Source organism: Rhinatrema bivittatum, chromosome 2 (assembly GCF_901001135.1).
Source record: "Rhinatrema bivittatum chromosome 2, aRhiBiv1.1, whole genome shotgun sequence".
Lineage (NCBI taxonomy): Eukaryota > Metazoa > Chordata > Amphibia > Gymnophiona > Rhinatrematidae > Rhinatrema > Rhinatrema bivittatum.
In genome coordinates, this window is record NC_042616.1 from 182,618,568 (window position 1) to 182,635,361 (window position 16,794).

Consider the following 16,794-nt stretch of genomic DNA (forward strand, 5'->3'; position numbering starts at 1 on the left):
TTGGCTCGGTCCATGGTGGCCGCGATCTCCGCTCGGCGTCTCCTCTGGCTCAGAAACTGGTCGGCTGATTCCTCCTCGAAGACTTGCCTGGGATCGCTTCTGTTTAAAGGCAAATTCCTCTTCGTGGAGGATCTGGATCAGATCATCAAGTCCCTCGGGGAAAATGCAGTTCACAGACTTCCGGAAGATCGCCCCCGCTCCAACAGATCCTTCGGGGCCAACAGGAATCGTTTTCGCATCCAATGCCGGTCCCAGAATTCTAGACAACAGGCCCTCCGGACCCAGTCTTCCCGTCCCATCTCCTGGAATCGGTCCTTTCGAGGGCGCAGACCCGGCAAGGACGGGCTGGCCCACAGTGCACCCACAAAGCCCGGCCAATGATGCCAGGCGGGCACACTCGGCGATCCCCAGGATAGGGGGCCGGATCTCTCTCTTCTACGAGGAGTGGGTCCGGATCACATTGGATCAGTGGGTCCTAGATATTCTAAAGCGTGGCTACGCGTTGGATTTTGTTCGACCACCAAGAGACAGGTTCCTCTCTTCCCCCTGTGGGTCCCACCTGAAACAGGACGCGGTCTGACAGACTTTGGATCGTATCATCCATCTGGGGGCTATCCTTCCCATACCCCCCTCTGAAATGGGGCGGGGTCACTACATCTGTTTTGTGGTGCCCAAAAAGGAGGGCACTTTCCGCCCCATACTGGATCTCAAATCTGTGAACAAGTCCGTCAAGGTTCCACGCTTCAAGATGGAGACTCTCCACTCTGTGTTGGCGGCAGTCCACCACGGAGAGTTCCTGGCCTCTCTGGATCTCACGGAGGCGTATCTGCACATCCCAATCTTCAAACCTCATCAGCGCTTTCTCCGGTTCAAGAACCTAGGACAGCATTTTCAGTTCCAAGCTCTTCCCTTCGGACTGGCAACAGCTCCACGTGTTTTCATAAAGGTAATGGTGGTGGTGGCGGCTGCCCTTCGTCGGGAGGGTATCCTAGTCCATCCCTACCTGGACAACTGGCTCATTCGGGCGAAATCTCTGAGTCAAGGCTACCCGTGCGGTCAACAGGGTGGTGCATCTTCTCCAGTCTCTTGGATGGGTCGTCAACTATGCCAAAAGCAACCTCGTACCGTCCCAGACCTGGATTTCCTGGGGGCGAGGTTTGATACAGTGGAGGGCAAGGTGTTCCTCAAGCCAGAGAGGGCCCAGGCCTTAAGAGCCCAGATACGGCGTTTCTCCGCCCTCTCAGAGCCCACAGCCTGGGATTATCTACAGGTCCTGGGTTCCATGGCATCCACGATCGATCTGGTACCCTGGGCTTTTGCGCATATGCGTCTACTTCAGAGGGCCCTCCTATCCCGCTGGAAACAGATATCGTGGGATTTCCAGGCGCTCCTTCCGATTCCCAAATTTGCCGAGGAAAGCTTCCGCTGGTGGCTGGATCCGTCGCATTTGGCCCAGGGAGTCTCCCTGGATGGTGCCGGACTGGATAGTGGTGACAACTGACGCCAGCCTATCGGGCTGGGGGGTGGTATGCCAGTCCAGCTCTCTGCAGGGACAATGGACGGCGGCTCAGGCTCGCTGGCCAATCAACCGTCTGGAAACCAGGGCGGTCCGACTGGCGTTGCAGGACTTCCTTCCCCTAGTTCGCCATCGGGCGGTACGGATTCTCTCGGACAACGCGACCACAGGTGGCGTACATAAACCATCAGGGGGGCACGAGGAGCCGTCATGTCTCAATGGAAATGGACAGGCTGATGCAGTGGGCGGAACTCCACCTGCTCCGCATAGCGGCCTCCCACATTGCAGGGGTGGACAAATTGCAAGTAGACTTTCTAAGCCATCACCAACTCGACCCCGGGGAATGGGAGCTCTCGGAGGAGGCGATGAACCTGATCGTTCAGCGTTGGGGGACTCCCCAAGTGGACCTCATGGCCACGGCCCTCAATGCAAAGGCCCCTCAGTTCTTCAGTCACAGAAGGGAACGCGGTGTGGAGGGCGTTGACGGTGCTCCCGTGGTTCTGTCGTCTCCTCCTCTGTGTTCCTGCCGTGGCCCCTGATAGGCAAGGTTTTGCGTCTAATAGAGGGTCACCAGGGCCCCCGCAATCGTGGTGGCACCGGAGTGGCCTCGACGTCCCTGGTTTGCCGATCTCAACATGGCGGAGGGAGGACCCTTGCGTTTGGATCACCTCCCACGTCTTCTTTGACAAGGCCCTGATATATTTCGATGAGGCAGGTCGCTTCTGTCTTGTGGCTTGGCTTTTGAGGGGCACCGATTGAGACGACAGGGCTACCCGGAGGTAGTGATTTCACCTTTGTTGCGAGCACGCAAGACTTCTACCTCCGTTGCCTACGTACGGGTATGGAGGATTTTCGAAGCATGGTGCTCGGAACATAACACCCAGACGACTCGCGCCTCAATTACTCAGGTTCTCTCATTCTTACGGGATGGTCTGGACAAGGGCTTGGCTTACAACTCTCTGTGAGTTCAAGTGGCTGCTTTGGGAACCCTATGCCGTCAGGGGGACGAGTCCCTTCTCTCTGCACATCCGGATGTGGTTCGTTTTCTCAAGGGGGTGAAACATGTGAGACTGCCGCGTCAATCCCCTTGCCCCTTCTGGAGCCTCAACCTGGTGCTCCGGAGTTTAGGAGGACCTCCGAGCCTCTTCAGACCGCTACTCTTAAGGATCTCACCCTCAAGACGATCTTCCTGGTGGCCATTGCTTCGGCTCGGCAGGTGTCTGAGCTTCAGGCCTTATCCTGCAGGGAACCGTATCTCCGAATCACCGACTCAAGGGTTACCTTGCGTACGGTACCCTCATTCCTTCCCAAGGTGGTCTCCTCATTTCACCTTAATCAGACTGTGGAGTTACCTTCCTTTTCTTCGGTTGACTCTCAGGAGCTCTGAAAGCTTGATGTTAAACGTTGCCTGCTGTGATACCTGGAGGTCATCAATGATTTCCAAATCTCGGATCATCTGTTCGTTCTCTGGTCTGGTCCTAGAAAGGGCGGTATGGCTTCTAAGGCGACGATAGCCCGTTGGCTGAAGGAGGCCATTACATCGGGGTATATTGGCGCAGGGAAGGTACCACCGATGGAGGTGAAAGCTCATTCGCTTCATTCTCAAGCCACGTCATGTGCGGAACGTCTTTTGGTCTCATCACAGGAGATCTGCAGAGCGGCCACGTAGTAGTCTCTTCATACATTTGCGCGACACTATCCTCTAGATGTCCACGTGCAGTCTTTTGGGACTTTTGGGGATAGTGTTCTTCGAGCAGGGCTGTCTACGGCCCACCCTCAGTAGGGAAGCTTGGGTACATCCCACCATCTGGACTGATCCTGGTACGTACAGGGAAAAGAAAATTATTCCTTACCTGCTAATTTTCATTCCTGTAGTACCAAGGATCAGTCCAGACGCCTCCCTCTGTTTTTCCTGCTTAATATGACTGACTATCTGCCCTTCGGGGTTTTCTGTGTGTTTATATCTCTTGCTGTCTGGAGATTCTTATCTTCAGTTCTGTTTGCAAGTTGCCGTTTGCACTACTTGTTAGTTCAGTTCTCATGATTATATATATATATATTGTTCAGAGGTTCGACTTGATCCTTCTGTCTCTTCTCTTTCTTTGGCTTTGTTATCTATGTACTGGGGAATGAGACCAGGGATGTGGACTTATATGGCACCTCCCTCAGAAGTTTGTTCTGACTCCATCTGCTGGACGGGGGACATAACCCACCGTCTGGACTGATCCTTGGTACTACAGGAACGAAAATTAGCAGGTAAGGAATAATTTTCTTTTATGGGTAAAGACCTTCATTTTCACTTTTTATTTTATACAAAAAAAACCTGGAAAAATGATTGTTATAAAAATAGAAAAGGTGGGAAAAGTTATTTTCTACTGATTTTTTTCTGTAATAACATTGAAATTTCCAGGGGAAAAAAAAAACCTAATAATGAAAGTCCCTAGTTATGGGTTATTAATACTACCGATTTGCTATTTAAAAAAACAAACTCCTAGTTAAATAGTCTTTTCTAGTCAGTAAAATTTAGCATGCTATTTAGTATGACACACACTGGGCTATTGATCTACTGTTTTCTATTGATATATGTGTTTTATTGATGTATTTGCATTTTACTGATGTATTTGGTTTTATTGTCTATTGTAAACCAATTTAGGTTGAACTTATGTTCAAGGAAGGTGATCTATAAGTCTAAAATAACATAACATACACACATAGTTACAAAATTGAGATGTCTTTTATGCTTGGAATAGAATAAGTATTAAAAGCATTTATGCCATCCCAGCATAGGGATGTTGATTTAGCAAAGCTTTATGTAGTACATACATTTATCATAGTCGTGAAACACAAGAAAATCTATATTAACTAAGGTTGAAATGTGCAGCTAAACTGTAATGTAGATTACATTGCATAGAAGCTATTTTTGTGCATTTTTGAGAACTGCTACTAGCAGTAAATTAAGAAAACAAATTATAGAAGTCTACTGTTGATTAAATCTCTATTATTCAAGGGTCACATATGATCCAGGTTTTCAAGATATCTGTATGTACACTGTCTCAATTGTATGCAAATCTATTTCATGCACATTCATCAGGGATATCTCACACATCTGATCTGCTCTGTGGTCCTTAAGAACTGGAAGGAAATACCAAGATATGATCCATTAATTCTATGGGTCAGCAGCCTGCTAGCAGACTAGAAATATGGAAGCTGTTTGCCCCTCAGTTTATTACCCCATCCCTCTGTCATATGCATTTTAGCACTACTTTTTTGGTGATCTAAATGATAAATTCTGTTTTGTTACATATCTATATCTTTCCAGTGAATCGTATCTTTTTTTTTTTTTTTTTTAAGGTGTCGTCAACCTCTGTCAGCCCCTCTCTTTTCATGTCCTGACAAAAACAAGGTTAATTTCATCCCCACTGGCTCAGCTTTCTGTCCTGTAAAGCTCCTGGGACCCTTGCTACCTGCTTCTGACCTGATGCTCAAGAACTCTCCAAACTCTGGCCAAAGCACAGCTTTGAGCACTGTGACAGTTGAGCATCTCTCATCTCAGGTCACCACCTCATCTCTTTCAGATAACTCAACCAGCACAACAGACTCCACTGAGGCCTTGGTACAACAGGCTTCCTGGCAGCTTCAGACCGAAGAGCACTCCTCCACTCAAAACTATGTAACAAATTAATCCTGGCAGAGCAGGCCTCCGCCCTGAGATGCAGGGTTGAAACCTAGGTCTCAATCAACTGCATGTGGAGCAGTGACAAACTTTCCAGAACAATAAAATGTTACTATTTAGCTTCTTAGCATCTCGTAACACTGTTCTTGGCAGGGACAGAATTTCTATTTAACAACATTTTTGAAAAGCAGTAACACTTGCAACACACATACTCAAATGCATCATTCAGCAGTTTTAAGTGGAAACTATGCATTTCACAGTATGTTTGACCAGGTTAGTACCATGTCCTGTGTTCTTTTCCAAATTGTACAGTATGAATAAGCTTGCTATATAAACAAAAAGCCTGTCTAAATAGAAATTGTCTTGCTGTGTTGTGTCCTATGGAAAATACTGTACTTCAGGATTATGTTTACAATTGATCCAGGTGTTCGTTTCTAACTTCTGTAATACATGCAATGCAAAAAAAAAGCAAATCTCTATCCCACAAAACAATGGCCACAACAGTTGCACAGTACCCCACCCTATGGCCTAGCTTCAGGTACTTCTGTTGAAGTCTAAACTCAGGTAACTTGGAATGTAAATCATATTGGAATATGAACGTTTACGGCTAAAAAGCTAAAGAGGGAACATCACTCTTTTGCCTTTCTTTATTTTATGCATTAACCTATCCTCATTACATTCCGCTTTCTTGGAATTAGAAGTGCATTCAGTTCTGGGCGAGGAACCTGGATCTACGTGAACATGAGGAGAACCAGCAAACCTGTGATGTATATCATCACTTTGTCATGTGGTTATAAGTAAAGTAACTGTTGCATATACCTTTGTTAACTGTATGTAAATTGTGGCATTTATAAAGTTTCAGGTGTTGCTCAGTTAATGACTGTTAAGATGTTGCAAATTAAGTTCAGTGCTAGGCTGTACATACAAAACATTCCATTTTGTGCAAGGATCTAGAAGATAAAGAATGTGTCTGATTTTAAGAACTTTCAGATTTAGTGGAGGTTTTTAATCCTTTCCCTATCCTTTCTGTCCTCATTGACAGTTAAGGAAATGCATTGCTACTGTTTGAATAAAAATTAATGTTTAGTTTCTCTTTTGGGAATGTAAATTAATTTGCTGGTAGGATTATACAGTGATACATTTCTCAGTAATAGATATAGCACCTACTTATGTACCCCACATGCTGACCTTCAAACCAAAATACAGGAGACACCAAGCGGGGATTTAAGTGAATTAAAGCAATAATTCTTAAAGCCTCTAGATCACCCACAGTAGTTTAAATTGCTTATATATATATATATATTTGGAAGGAAATGTGGGAATTTGCCAGGATGACATGAACTCTATGAAACAGCAATGTAGTGTAAAATCAGGAAGTGTTTGTAAGCTTTACATTTTAGTGTCTTTTGTGAATAAAAATAGTGTTCAGTGATTTTTTTTTTTCCCCAATGTGAAGCAAGACCCTCATAGCAAAATTTAGGTTGTCTATTAGCTATATTGCTTTTGGCTCAGTGGAACTAGATTTGTTCTGTCCATAAATAAATTTCATCATCTTCCAAAACAAAGGATTAGCAGCTTGGTGCAAGTACAGCGTATAAACTAGTCCTTTGCTTTTTGTTTAGGAAGAAAGGAACTGATGAAATGACAAGGAAGCAGCCCTTTAACTACTGAAGAAATGGTTACTTTTGGGGTTTCCATAAAGAAGTGTTCATTTTCTGGCACTATTTCTGTTAATCTATTGTACAGCGTTAATTTTCAGATTAACTATCACTACTGAGGTATTACAATTGTTGACTTAGTGCAGAAATAAAAAACAAAATGACTTGGATCACTTTAGCCATTTTAATTCATGGAATATTTTTTAGAGGGGGAAATAAAATCTTTAAGCAACAGCAATCTTAAACTTTATCTCGAGTTTTGGTGACAGTAATGCATACTATGTTGTAGAGTAGACTGAGGTTTAAAAATGAGAAAAAATTGTAATACTTATGTTAGACGTTTATCCTAAACTTCCTATAACTTTTTTGATCTGAAAGTTTAACATTGGTGACTTCATTTACATATGTTGATTATATCCAAAAATATATTCAGAGTTTTAATCGGAAGCCATTTTCTCTTAAATTGGTGTTAAAATCCTGGAAAGGCTAAAGTACTGGACTGGGTTTTAGGTCAATAGCTTTGAGCGTGGTATGACATATAGTAATAAGTGCAAATTTTATTTTCCTGGGAGAAACTAAATATTGTCTGTGCACATTTGTTCTTAGCATATTTGAGTATTTGAACCAAATGTGTGTGTTAATGCTATGTAGATTCCCAGCAATTGTTGATCACAAATGTATCCTACATCCAGCTGTAGAAATTTTTGTCAATTGTTTAAAGGTTTGTACATAGTTATACTGTTATTTCTAGTCACTGTATTGAACAGTATTCAAGTTACCACACAATACTGCTTTTAAACGAATGTGTGGCTTTTGTTTTGTATTTTTTTTTCAGTATAGCAGTTCTTGTGTCCTATTTAAATAAAATTATTAGGAAAAATGGACAAAAGTTGGTTTAATTCCTATGGTATCTGAGTTTGCAAATAAAACAATAAGATGATTTAGAATTGCCCTCATATGTAGCCACTTGAATGCGTTTCTGTAGTAGCCATTGCTGTTGAGCCAAGTTGGAGGTTGCATTATTAGGCCCAGACCACCAATATTCAAATATGTTAATGTCCCGGTTGAGCCATGTGAGCACATACTATAGTTGGTTTTTTTTACACACATTTTCCTAAAGCTGCTACAAGTGTGTATTTTTTGGCTTCTTTGTGAAATATTGCATCATATTCAGTACCCCTGCAAGCCAATAAAATAATTTCTTACAGCTGTCTAGTTTGTACAATCATAATTTTGTCTCTAGAATTAATGAAGTGCTTTCTAATTGTGTATAGAAGAGGTAAAAAGCTGCAAGTTATTGAAATGGATATGGTATAAACATAGTGTAACAGTGGCAGTAGGGAAAAGCTATTGTCAGTATTGATTTGCCAGTGACTAGAAAAACAGATGAAATAATTTTTCTTGCTATTCTATGCAAGTCCTCAGCTTAAGATTCACACCTAACTCTAACAGATATTTTCTTCAATGGAATAACGAATTCCTAAACGGAATAGCACCTTACATTTTTCTGCATTCTTTAAAAAGCTGTGATACAAATATAAGGTTTTGTGATGGCGAACTCCAGGTCTCGAGTGCCACAAACAGGCCAGGATTTCAGGATAGCCACAATGAATATGCATGAGAGATTTGCATACATTGGAGGCAATGCATGCAAATCTTTCTCATGCATATTCATTATGGATATCCTGACTACCTGGCCTGTTTGTGGCACTCGAGGACTGGAGTTTGCCATCACTGGCCTAGAGTCTTGAACTATGGATTTAGAGTAGCTTCAGTTTTACATTGACATATGACAAACTATTAAGTAACAAGATGGAACAACTTAAAGATTTATTACATGGTGGACTAATATTTGATTTAGCATCTTTGATACACTGCAATTTAAGCTTGCCAAAAACTTATCTGTTTGCTTCCAGAGTAATTTTTGGCACCAGAGAGCTAGAGCAATTTGCTATTAAATTAGATAACAGTACATGATTTAAACTATAAATACATAGAAGATTGCATAACTCACTAAAAGCCTAGTATCCTTAGAGGTAAGCAGAGATGTTATAAATACTAGACAAAGTATTTTTCATGTTTGCAGGTTATGCTTTTAAAATTGTATGCATTATGGGATAGATATTCAAATGCTAATTAGCTGGATAAGTAGGGCTTATCAGATGGAGCCCAGCACAGAAATCTTCTGTCAAAATTTCCAAAACTTTGACTTGGCATACTGAGCATGCCCTATACTACACAAGGTCCCTCTTCAGTCTGTTTTTCTCTGCGGAGCTTTCGCATTGCAATGTGAGTGAACTCTTCAAATTTTTCTTTAAAACTGTGGAAAACTTTTCCCCCAACTTTCTTGGGGTTTTTCTCACAATCCATCGACGCCGGGTCCCTCCCATACCTTCCTTATGTTTCTTGGCATTTTCGGGTAAGCTTTCATTCATTTTCACCTTCCCCATGGTAGCGGTGACTCTGTGCCTGCTGGTCATTGTTGCCTGCCACCACCATTGCTGTTTTGCGTCCCTCTCTTTTTGCTTCGAGTTATGGCCACTTCCAACTTTTGCCGATGCCCCCGGTGCCTGAGGGCCATGTCTATCACGGACCCCCATGTGTGTCCTCTGCTGGAGGCATTGCATGATGTCCGGGGTTATTTGCAAGTGTGCCCAAATGACTCCAAAGGGACATCGCGCCTGACTCAAGATGGGGACACTCTTCGGGTCAGGCAAGTCCAAGCCATAGACTTCGGCGACATCGATGCGTATGGACCTTGGAGCCGCACCGATGGACACCATGCCATCGACATCGGTGGGACTGTCCTGCCGATGCCACTGGTGGATAGGGACAACAGAAATGGCCACGCTCTTTCTCCTACAGGTCGAGGAAGTCAGGTTCCTCATCTTTGACCTCAGCACTGGGGAAAGACCAGGCTGAGTACTGAGGGAAGCTGAGGAAGTTTTGGCACTGGTTGCCTTCAATGCAAGGGGATGCGCTGGCTCCTGTGGCGAGGAGTACCCATACTCTACCAGAGTCAGGGGTCTGTGACAGTCTCCACCGGTCCTGGTGCCAGTCAACAATCCATCTCTGAGAGAAATCTGGCCACACTTTCTTCCTCCCAGTCAGTGTTGGCAGCGGAAGAAGGGGTGAGAACTGGATTCAGAAGGCAACCACCACAGGCCCCGACTTTTATGGACTGGGGTATTGATATGCAGACATAAGGGGGAAAAAACAGGACTGCTTCTATGGCCAAGTCCAAAAGCAAAGCAAGTGAAGCAGCATTTTCTGAATTTTCAAGAAGGCTCCTCACCCAGTAAAATGTTGCTAGCAGTAATTTTTTATGGGTTTGAAAGTTTCTGTAAATATTAACCTTATAAGGAGTGGGGGGTAACTGCATGGACTACCCTTAAGAGAAACTTGGAGGTAATATCTGCATGGCATGACAGATATTACCATAAGAAGCTTGTGGTGCAGACTGGATGGACCAGTTGGTTCTTTTCTGCTGTCATTACTACATTACTATGAAGGATCCTTTCTACTTGAGCAGCAATTATATTTTCCTTTACAAGTTCCTTTGGAGTGATAAACTTCCAGGTCATGTAGAGGTCATTCTCAGTGGCCAGTCCTGTTTTATGGAAGTTTGCCAGTTGAATCAAGGGGTATTATGGGCTAAGTTTTCATTTTTTTGTTGATCAAATGCTAAAAGCACATCTTTTTAACTTGGTGTTTTGGATGAGATTTCTCCTTGTTTCCTTGACGTAGCAGCCTAGAGGTTATAGCAGCTGGCTGTGAACCAGGGAAGCCAAGGTTCAAATCCTACTCTACTTGTGACCTATGGCCAGTCACTTCTCCCAGCATTGCCTCATGTACAAAACTTACCCCTAGATTTAATAAGCTATTATGTTTTATCGCAGGAGGGGGTCCCCCTATCACGGGGAAGGGGGGGGGGGATGTTGCTGCGATAGTGGTACCCCTCTCCCGAAAAAGCAATCATGGCTGTATGGCACGTTTTGTGTTGCGGCCAACCACTGTGGTACAAAAGAGCATGGCCCTTTAATGTGGTGATTGTCCAAAGCTCACCAGACTGCCATCACCTTAAAGGACCACTGGCCCAAAGAATCAAAATCACGGCAAACGGAGGTAAAGTGGGGATCAGTGCTGACCACTCTTAATCGGGGGTTGATTCCCCTCAATGTGTGGGGGGAAAAAATCCTGCGAGGCAATGGCCCCACCCCTGATCCTCCAATTCAATAAAGGCTCCAGCCCTGGCCACCCTTTCCCATCTCCTTTCCCCACTCCCCCACCTTCAAGTAAGTGTCAGTAAAGATCCTCTCTCCCCAAATCCCTCTAATTCAATAAAGACTCCGGTCCTGGCCATCCTTTCCCATCCCTCCCCCCACTCTCCAAAGTGAGTGACAGTAAAGACACCCTCCCCCACCTCAAAGTGCCAGTGAAAACTCCTGAGTGACAGTGCCATTAAAGACCCCCTCTGCCACCCTCTGAAGTGACAGTGAGGTGCACCTGGTCCTGATGTGGGATCTGCTTTTAGGTATGGGAAGGGGGTGGGGGCAGGACAATTTTTTTCCTTTTGGGGGGGCGGTGGGGGCCCAGGACCATTTTTTTTTCTAATCAGGGTCATCACTCATTTGGAGGGTGGTGGGAGAGGGGTCCTCACTGGCATGGGATTGGGGGGGGGGGTGTCTTTACTGGCACTGTTACTTGGGGGGGTGGGCAGAAGGGGATGGGAAGGCATGACAGGGTCAGAGCCTTTATTGAATTGGAGGGATTTGGGGTGGTGGGTCTGAAGTGGGGGTTTATATTTTTTGTTTACATTTTGGGGGGAATTGTGGTTGCCTCGACTGGTGGCCCTGGGTTGAGACTGGGGTTAACATTGACCTCCACTCAACCTCCCCGTTTTCTGTGACTTAGATTTTTTTTCCCCCCCATCTGCCTTAAATGTGTGGCGGGAGCATTAGGACCTGCATTAGTATTGGGCTTCCCGCCGTAGATCTAACCCATTTCAAAGAGGTGGTGTTATTTTATCGCAGCTGACCACCTTCACAGTTGGCCGCGATAAAATATTAAAAAACAGAGGCTGCAATATAACATTTAGACCATATGCCAAAACTTAAACTCCACAAAAACTGAACTTTAATATCAGAAGGAATGCACAATGATTTTATTCTCACAGGACAAGCAGGATGGTAGTCCTCTCATATGGGTGACATCACAGGAGGAGCCCAATCACGAAACACTTCTGTCAAAGTTTCCAGAACTTTGACTGGCCCCTACTGGGCATGCCCAGCATGGCATTAACCCTGCAGCCAGCAGGGGTCCCCCTTCAGTCTTCTTTTTTCCACGCAGCAGTAGCCACATGGTTAAGGAGCTCTGCAGAGATTCCTGACAGGAATTTTCCTCACTGAATTACTAAAATTTAATTTACCCCACAGGGGTCCCTCCTTCAACTTTTTCAAGCTGCGGTACTCCAGTAAGTTTTTTTTTTTTACCCGTTTTCTGTCGATTACCGTCGAGTTTGGCCCTTGCAGCCTACTGGCCATAGACTGTACCGCGGCTCAATTTTTTCATGGCCATGGCGTCTGGGTTCCGCTGGTGCCCAGACTGTAATTGCACCATGTCCATCACAGACTCCCACAAAGTCTGTGTAATGTGTCTCGGATGTGAGCACGATGTCCTAACCTGCACTAAATGTGCCCTAATGATACCAAAAGGTCGCAAGGCTAGAATGGAGAAAATGGAACTTCTCTTCCATGCTCAAACCCCGACGCTGTCTATTGCATCGACGTCGTCAGAACTGGCACAGTCAACTTCAGCCCCTGTCGACCGTTGTCCACATCACCGACTCACTCAGTCTGTCTTTCGCCTGGTGGAAAAATCAGATCAGTCTCCTCCAGGGCTTGCCCTTCCAGGCTCCAGACCCTCAAATCACTCTCACCACTGACGCTTCCAACCTCTGATGGGGAGCCCACGTGGCCAATCTGCAGACACAAGGCTCTTGGTCTCCAGAGGAAGCCAAACACCAAATAAATTTCCTGGAGCTCCGAGCAATCAGATATACTCTCAGGGTATTTCAGGATCGCCTCTCCAATTGAGTCATCCTGATCCAGGTGGACAACCAGGTGCCCATGTGCTACATCAACAAACAGGGAGAAACGGGCTCGTTCCTTCTATGTCAGGAAGCTGCACAGATTTGGGCGGAGGCCCTCTCCCACTCGATGTATCTCAGGGCCACGTACTTGCCGGGAGTGGACAATATGTTGGCAGACAAGCTGAGACGCACCTTTCAACCGCACGAGTGGTCTCTCAACCTCTCAGTAGCGAACTCTATCTTCCATCAATGGGGTCATCCTCAAATAGACCTCTTTGCTTCACCTAAAATTGCAAAGTGGAAAACTTCTGCTCTCTCACTCACAGCCAACACTATCAGCCAAGAGACGCATTCTCCCTCTCATGGGCAACTGGTCTCCTATATGCATTCCCTCCACTTCCACTTCTCTCGAAGACTCTCGTGAAGTTACGTCAGGACAAGGGAACCATGATCCTGATAGCACCTCACTAGCTGTGCCAAGTGTGGTTTCCAGTACTTCAGGATCTCTCCATTTGCAGGCACATTCCCTTGGGAAAGGACCTGCTTCTAATCACTCAAAACTGCGGCTGCCTACGCCACCCTAATCTTCAAGCCTAGTCTCTGACGGCATGGATGTTGAAAGGTTAATCCTTCAGCCACTTAACCTTTCTGAACCAGTTTCTGTGTCCTGATTGCTTCACGCAAGCCTTCCACGAGAAAATCGTATTCTTACAAATGGACCAGGTTTATGTCATGGTGCTCTTCTCAGTCTCTTGACCCCTTTACCTGTCCAATCATGAAGTTTCTGGACTATCTCTGGCACTTGTCAGTCAGGTCTAAAAACTTCCTCCATCAGGATGCATGTCAGTGTGGTAGCTTCACCTCAAGCCTCCTCTGCGTCCTCTGGCCCCTTCTTGGGACCTCAACCTAGTTTTGGGTCGACTCATGAAACCACTATTCGAGCCTCTTCAGTCCTGTGATCTTCAATATCTCACATGGAAAGTGATTTTCCTTTTGGCAATCGCTTCCGCTCGCAGAGTTAGTGAATTACAGGCTCTAGTTACCTATCCGCCTTACACTAAACTTCTGCATGACTGGGCAGTACTCTGCGCTCTCCCTAAATTCTTGCCTAGGGTAGTTTTGGAGTTTCATCTCAATCAAACCATTATTCTACCTACCACCTTTCCCAGGCCCCATTCCAATCCAGGAGAGGATTGGAATGGGCTCTGCATACCCTTGACTGCAAATGGGCTCTAGCGTTCTACCTAGACAGTACAGCTGCCCACAGGAAAAGCACTCAATTACTTGACTGTTTCCATCCTATCAAATTGGGGCAGCTGGTGGGTAAACAGACTCTCTCCTCCTGGTTGGCGTACTGCATATCCTTTTTGCTATCAGCAAGTGGGCATTCCACTTCAAGACCGTGTTAAAGCACACTCTCTAAGGGCCACGGCAACTTCAGTAGCACACCTCCGCTCGGTGCCGCTTCCTGACATTTGTAGGGCTGCCACCTGGAGTTCTCTCTATACTTTTGCAGCCCGTTATTGCTTAGACAAAGCCGGAAGACAAGATTCCATCTTTGGCCAGTCTGTCTTACGCAACCTATTTACAATCAGCTCAATACAGTAGAGTGCGGCCGCGGTTACCCTGCTCCTAACCGGCTTTCTACTCACGTTTCGGCCGTGTTAGTCCAACCCGCGATACACTATCCCCTTTAATCCATCCTTACCACCTCTTTAAATCCCCGGGTAACCCCTTCCGCACTTGGCATGTATATCAGATGTAAACGATCGAATTAGCTATTCCCTCCCATACAGTAACGCGCGCCCCGACTATCGCTATTTTACCCTGCCATTTTGCCCCTCGTTTAACCTGCTAACTTACCGCCTACCCCTACCCCTGCGTTAGAGGCAAGGGTTAAGGGTAGACGGCAAACTTTCCCTCAAAAGAAAACCTAAAAACCTTTAAACCATTAAATATATGAAAGGGCAGCTTTTAATCTCTTATTTACTGTCCATGTCTATTTTATTATTGTCGGCTAGCCCCCCCCCTTTTTTTTTTTTTTTTTTACATATTGTGAATCATTGCACTACACATGCGATTCCTTAAATGAACTTAAAACAAGTTGTTGGTAAAGTTGTTATAAATGCCTTGGATGTCACTTTCCGAATCCCCCATCTCCACGTGGGCGGGCGGGAGCGCGTTCATCCAGGCGGCGGTGGCAGGAGCGTGTTCATCCAGGCGGCGGGAGCCGGCGGGCAGGTGGGCGTGCGTTCATCCAGGCGGCGGAGGGAGCCGGCGGGCGTGCGTTCATCCAGGCGGAGCCGGCGGCGAAAGCGGCCTCCAGCAGCCCCCGCCGGCAGTGAATGAATGCACCCCTGTGTACGCCCGTGCAATTTCGGCGCTCAAAGCAGTGCATTAGCGAACGCTGCCGTCACATGCGTGATGTCAAGCGTCATGACGTCACTCCTTGAGCGCCGAAATTGCACGGGCGTACACAGGCGTGCATTCATTCACTGCCGGCGGGGGCTGCTGGAGGCCGCTTTCGCCGCTGGCTCCCTCCGCCTGGATGAACGCACGCCTGCCGGCTCCCGCCGCCACCTGGATGAACGCGCGCCCGCCGGCTCCCGCCTCGAACTCGCTCCCGCCTCGAATGCGCGCCCGCCGGCTCCCGCCAGTAAGTTTACTTTTTTTTTTACACTTTATTCCCTTTCGTTTTAATTTTCGCCCTGCGCCTTGCTTCGGGAGGGGGGGAACCATCCACTTCCTGGTACCTGTCATTTCAAATGTCAGTTGAAATGACATTTGAAATGACAGGTACCAGCACACCCAGGATACTGTATAGGCGCTGTATTAAGCACCTATACAGTAAAATGGGTTGCGCGGGCCTAACGCTTCGCAGACGCGGCTTGCATTTGCAAGCAATTTAAATAGAGTATCGAGCGGTATGTGAACAGAACTGTGCGTGCGGCAAACGAGGGTGCGCCCGGCACTGCTGCACTCTTTCTAACGCGGCCTTACTGTATCGACCTGAATGTGATGTACCAACACCCTTCCGCCTGCCCAGTAGGGTTCAGGATGCCCTCGGCCAAATTTCATCCCAGGCCTAGTGCCTTGCACGCCTGAGTACAGTTGGTGTATACTCGGACATCCTGAGCTTGGTACTCACCCGTATGTGAGGACTACCATCCTGCTTGTCTTGTGAGAAAGCAAATGTTGCTTACCTGTAACAGGTGTTCTCACAGGACAGGAGGTTAGTCCTCACAAAACCCGCCCGCCGTCCCGCGGTGTTAGGTTCATAATGTTTTCTTATTTTATTTTCGGCACTGCCTGTAGCTTTTTAACAAGACTGAAGGGGGACTCCTGCTGGCTGCAAGGTTGGTGCCATGCTGGGCATATCAAAGTTCTGGAAACTTTGATAGAAGATTTCCGTGATTGGGCTCCATCCTGTGATGTCACCCATATGTGAGGACTAACATCCTGCTGTCCTGTGAGAACACCTCTTACAGGTAAGCAACATTTGCTATCTACTGCCTCCCGCCTCACCTTACAATAGGCCTCAAGCAGTCTAAGCCCAGCGCTTTTACTCAGTCATTTAGTAATTGTTTCTTTTAAATTTTATCCCCAAAACTAAAAACATCTAAAACCACTTATTCCCAAAAAGAGTAATATATCTTGTCTTATTTGTACAAATGACTCAGTCACATAGTACTCATAAATAAGTTACTCATGCACCTTAGCCGAAGAAACTGGCTAACAGGTAAACTGTATCATAATCTCGCGGGGTGACAGCTACGATAGTCCAAGAGTATTTTAAAAATCAAAAATTAAAAAGCATCTCTCTTCAAGGACACCTTAGTGTCCAAATAAGGCAACT

The 16,794-nt window shown here is 46.0% G+C and overlaps 1 protein-coding gene across 1 annotated transcript in view; it reads left to right on the forward strand.

The window, feature by feature from the left end:
* GLCCI1 (glucocorticoid induced 1) overlaps positions 1 to 8,054 on the forward strand; it is a 312,344-nt gene extending 304,290 nt beyond the window's left edge. The window contains exon 10 of the mRNA XM_029588951.1: positions 4,868 to 8,054. Within this exon, the coding sequence (XP_029444811.1) occupies positions 4,868 to 5,198 (331 nt within the window). The 3' untranslated portion in view covers positions 5,199 to 8,054. The remainder of the gene's footprint in view (positions 1 to 4,867) is intronic.
* Positions 8,055 to 16,794: the final 8,740 nt, after the last annotated feature.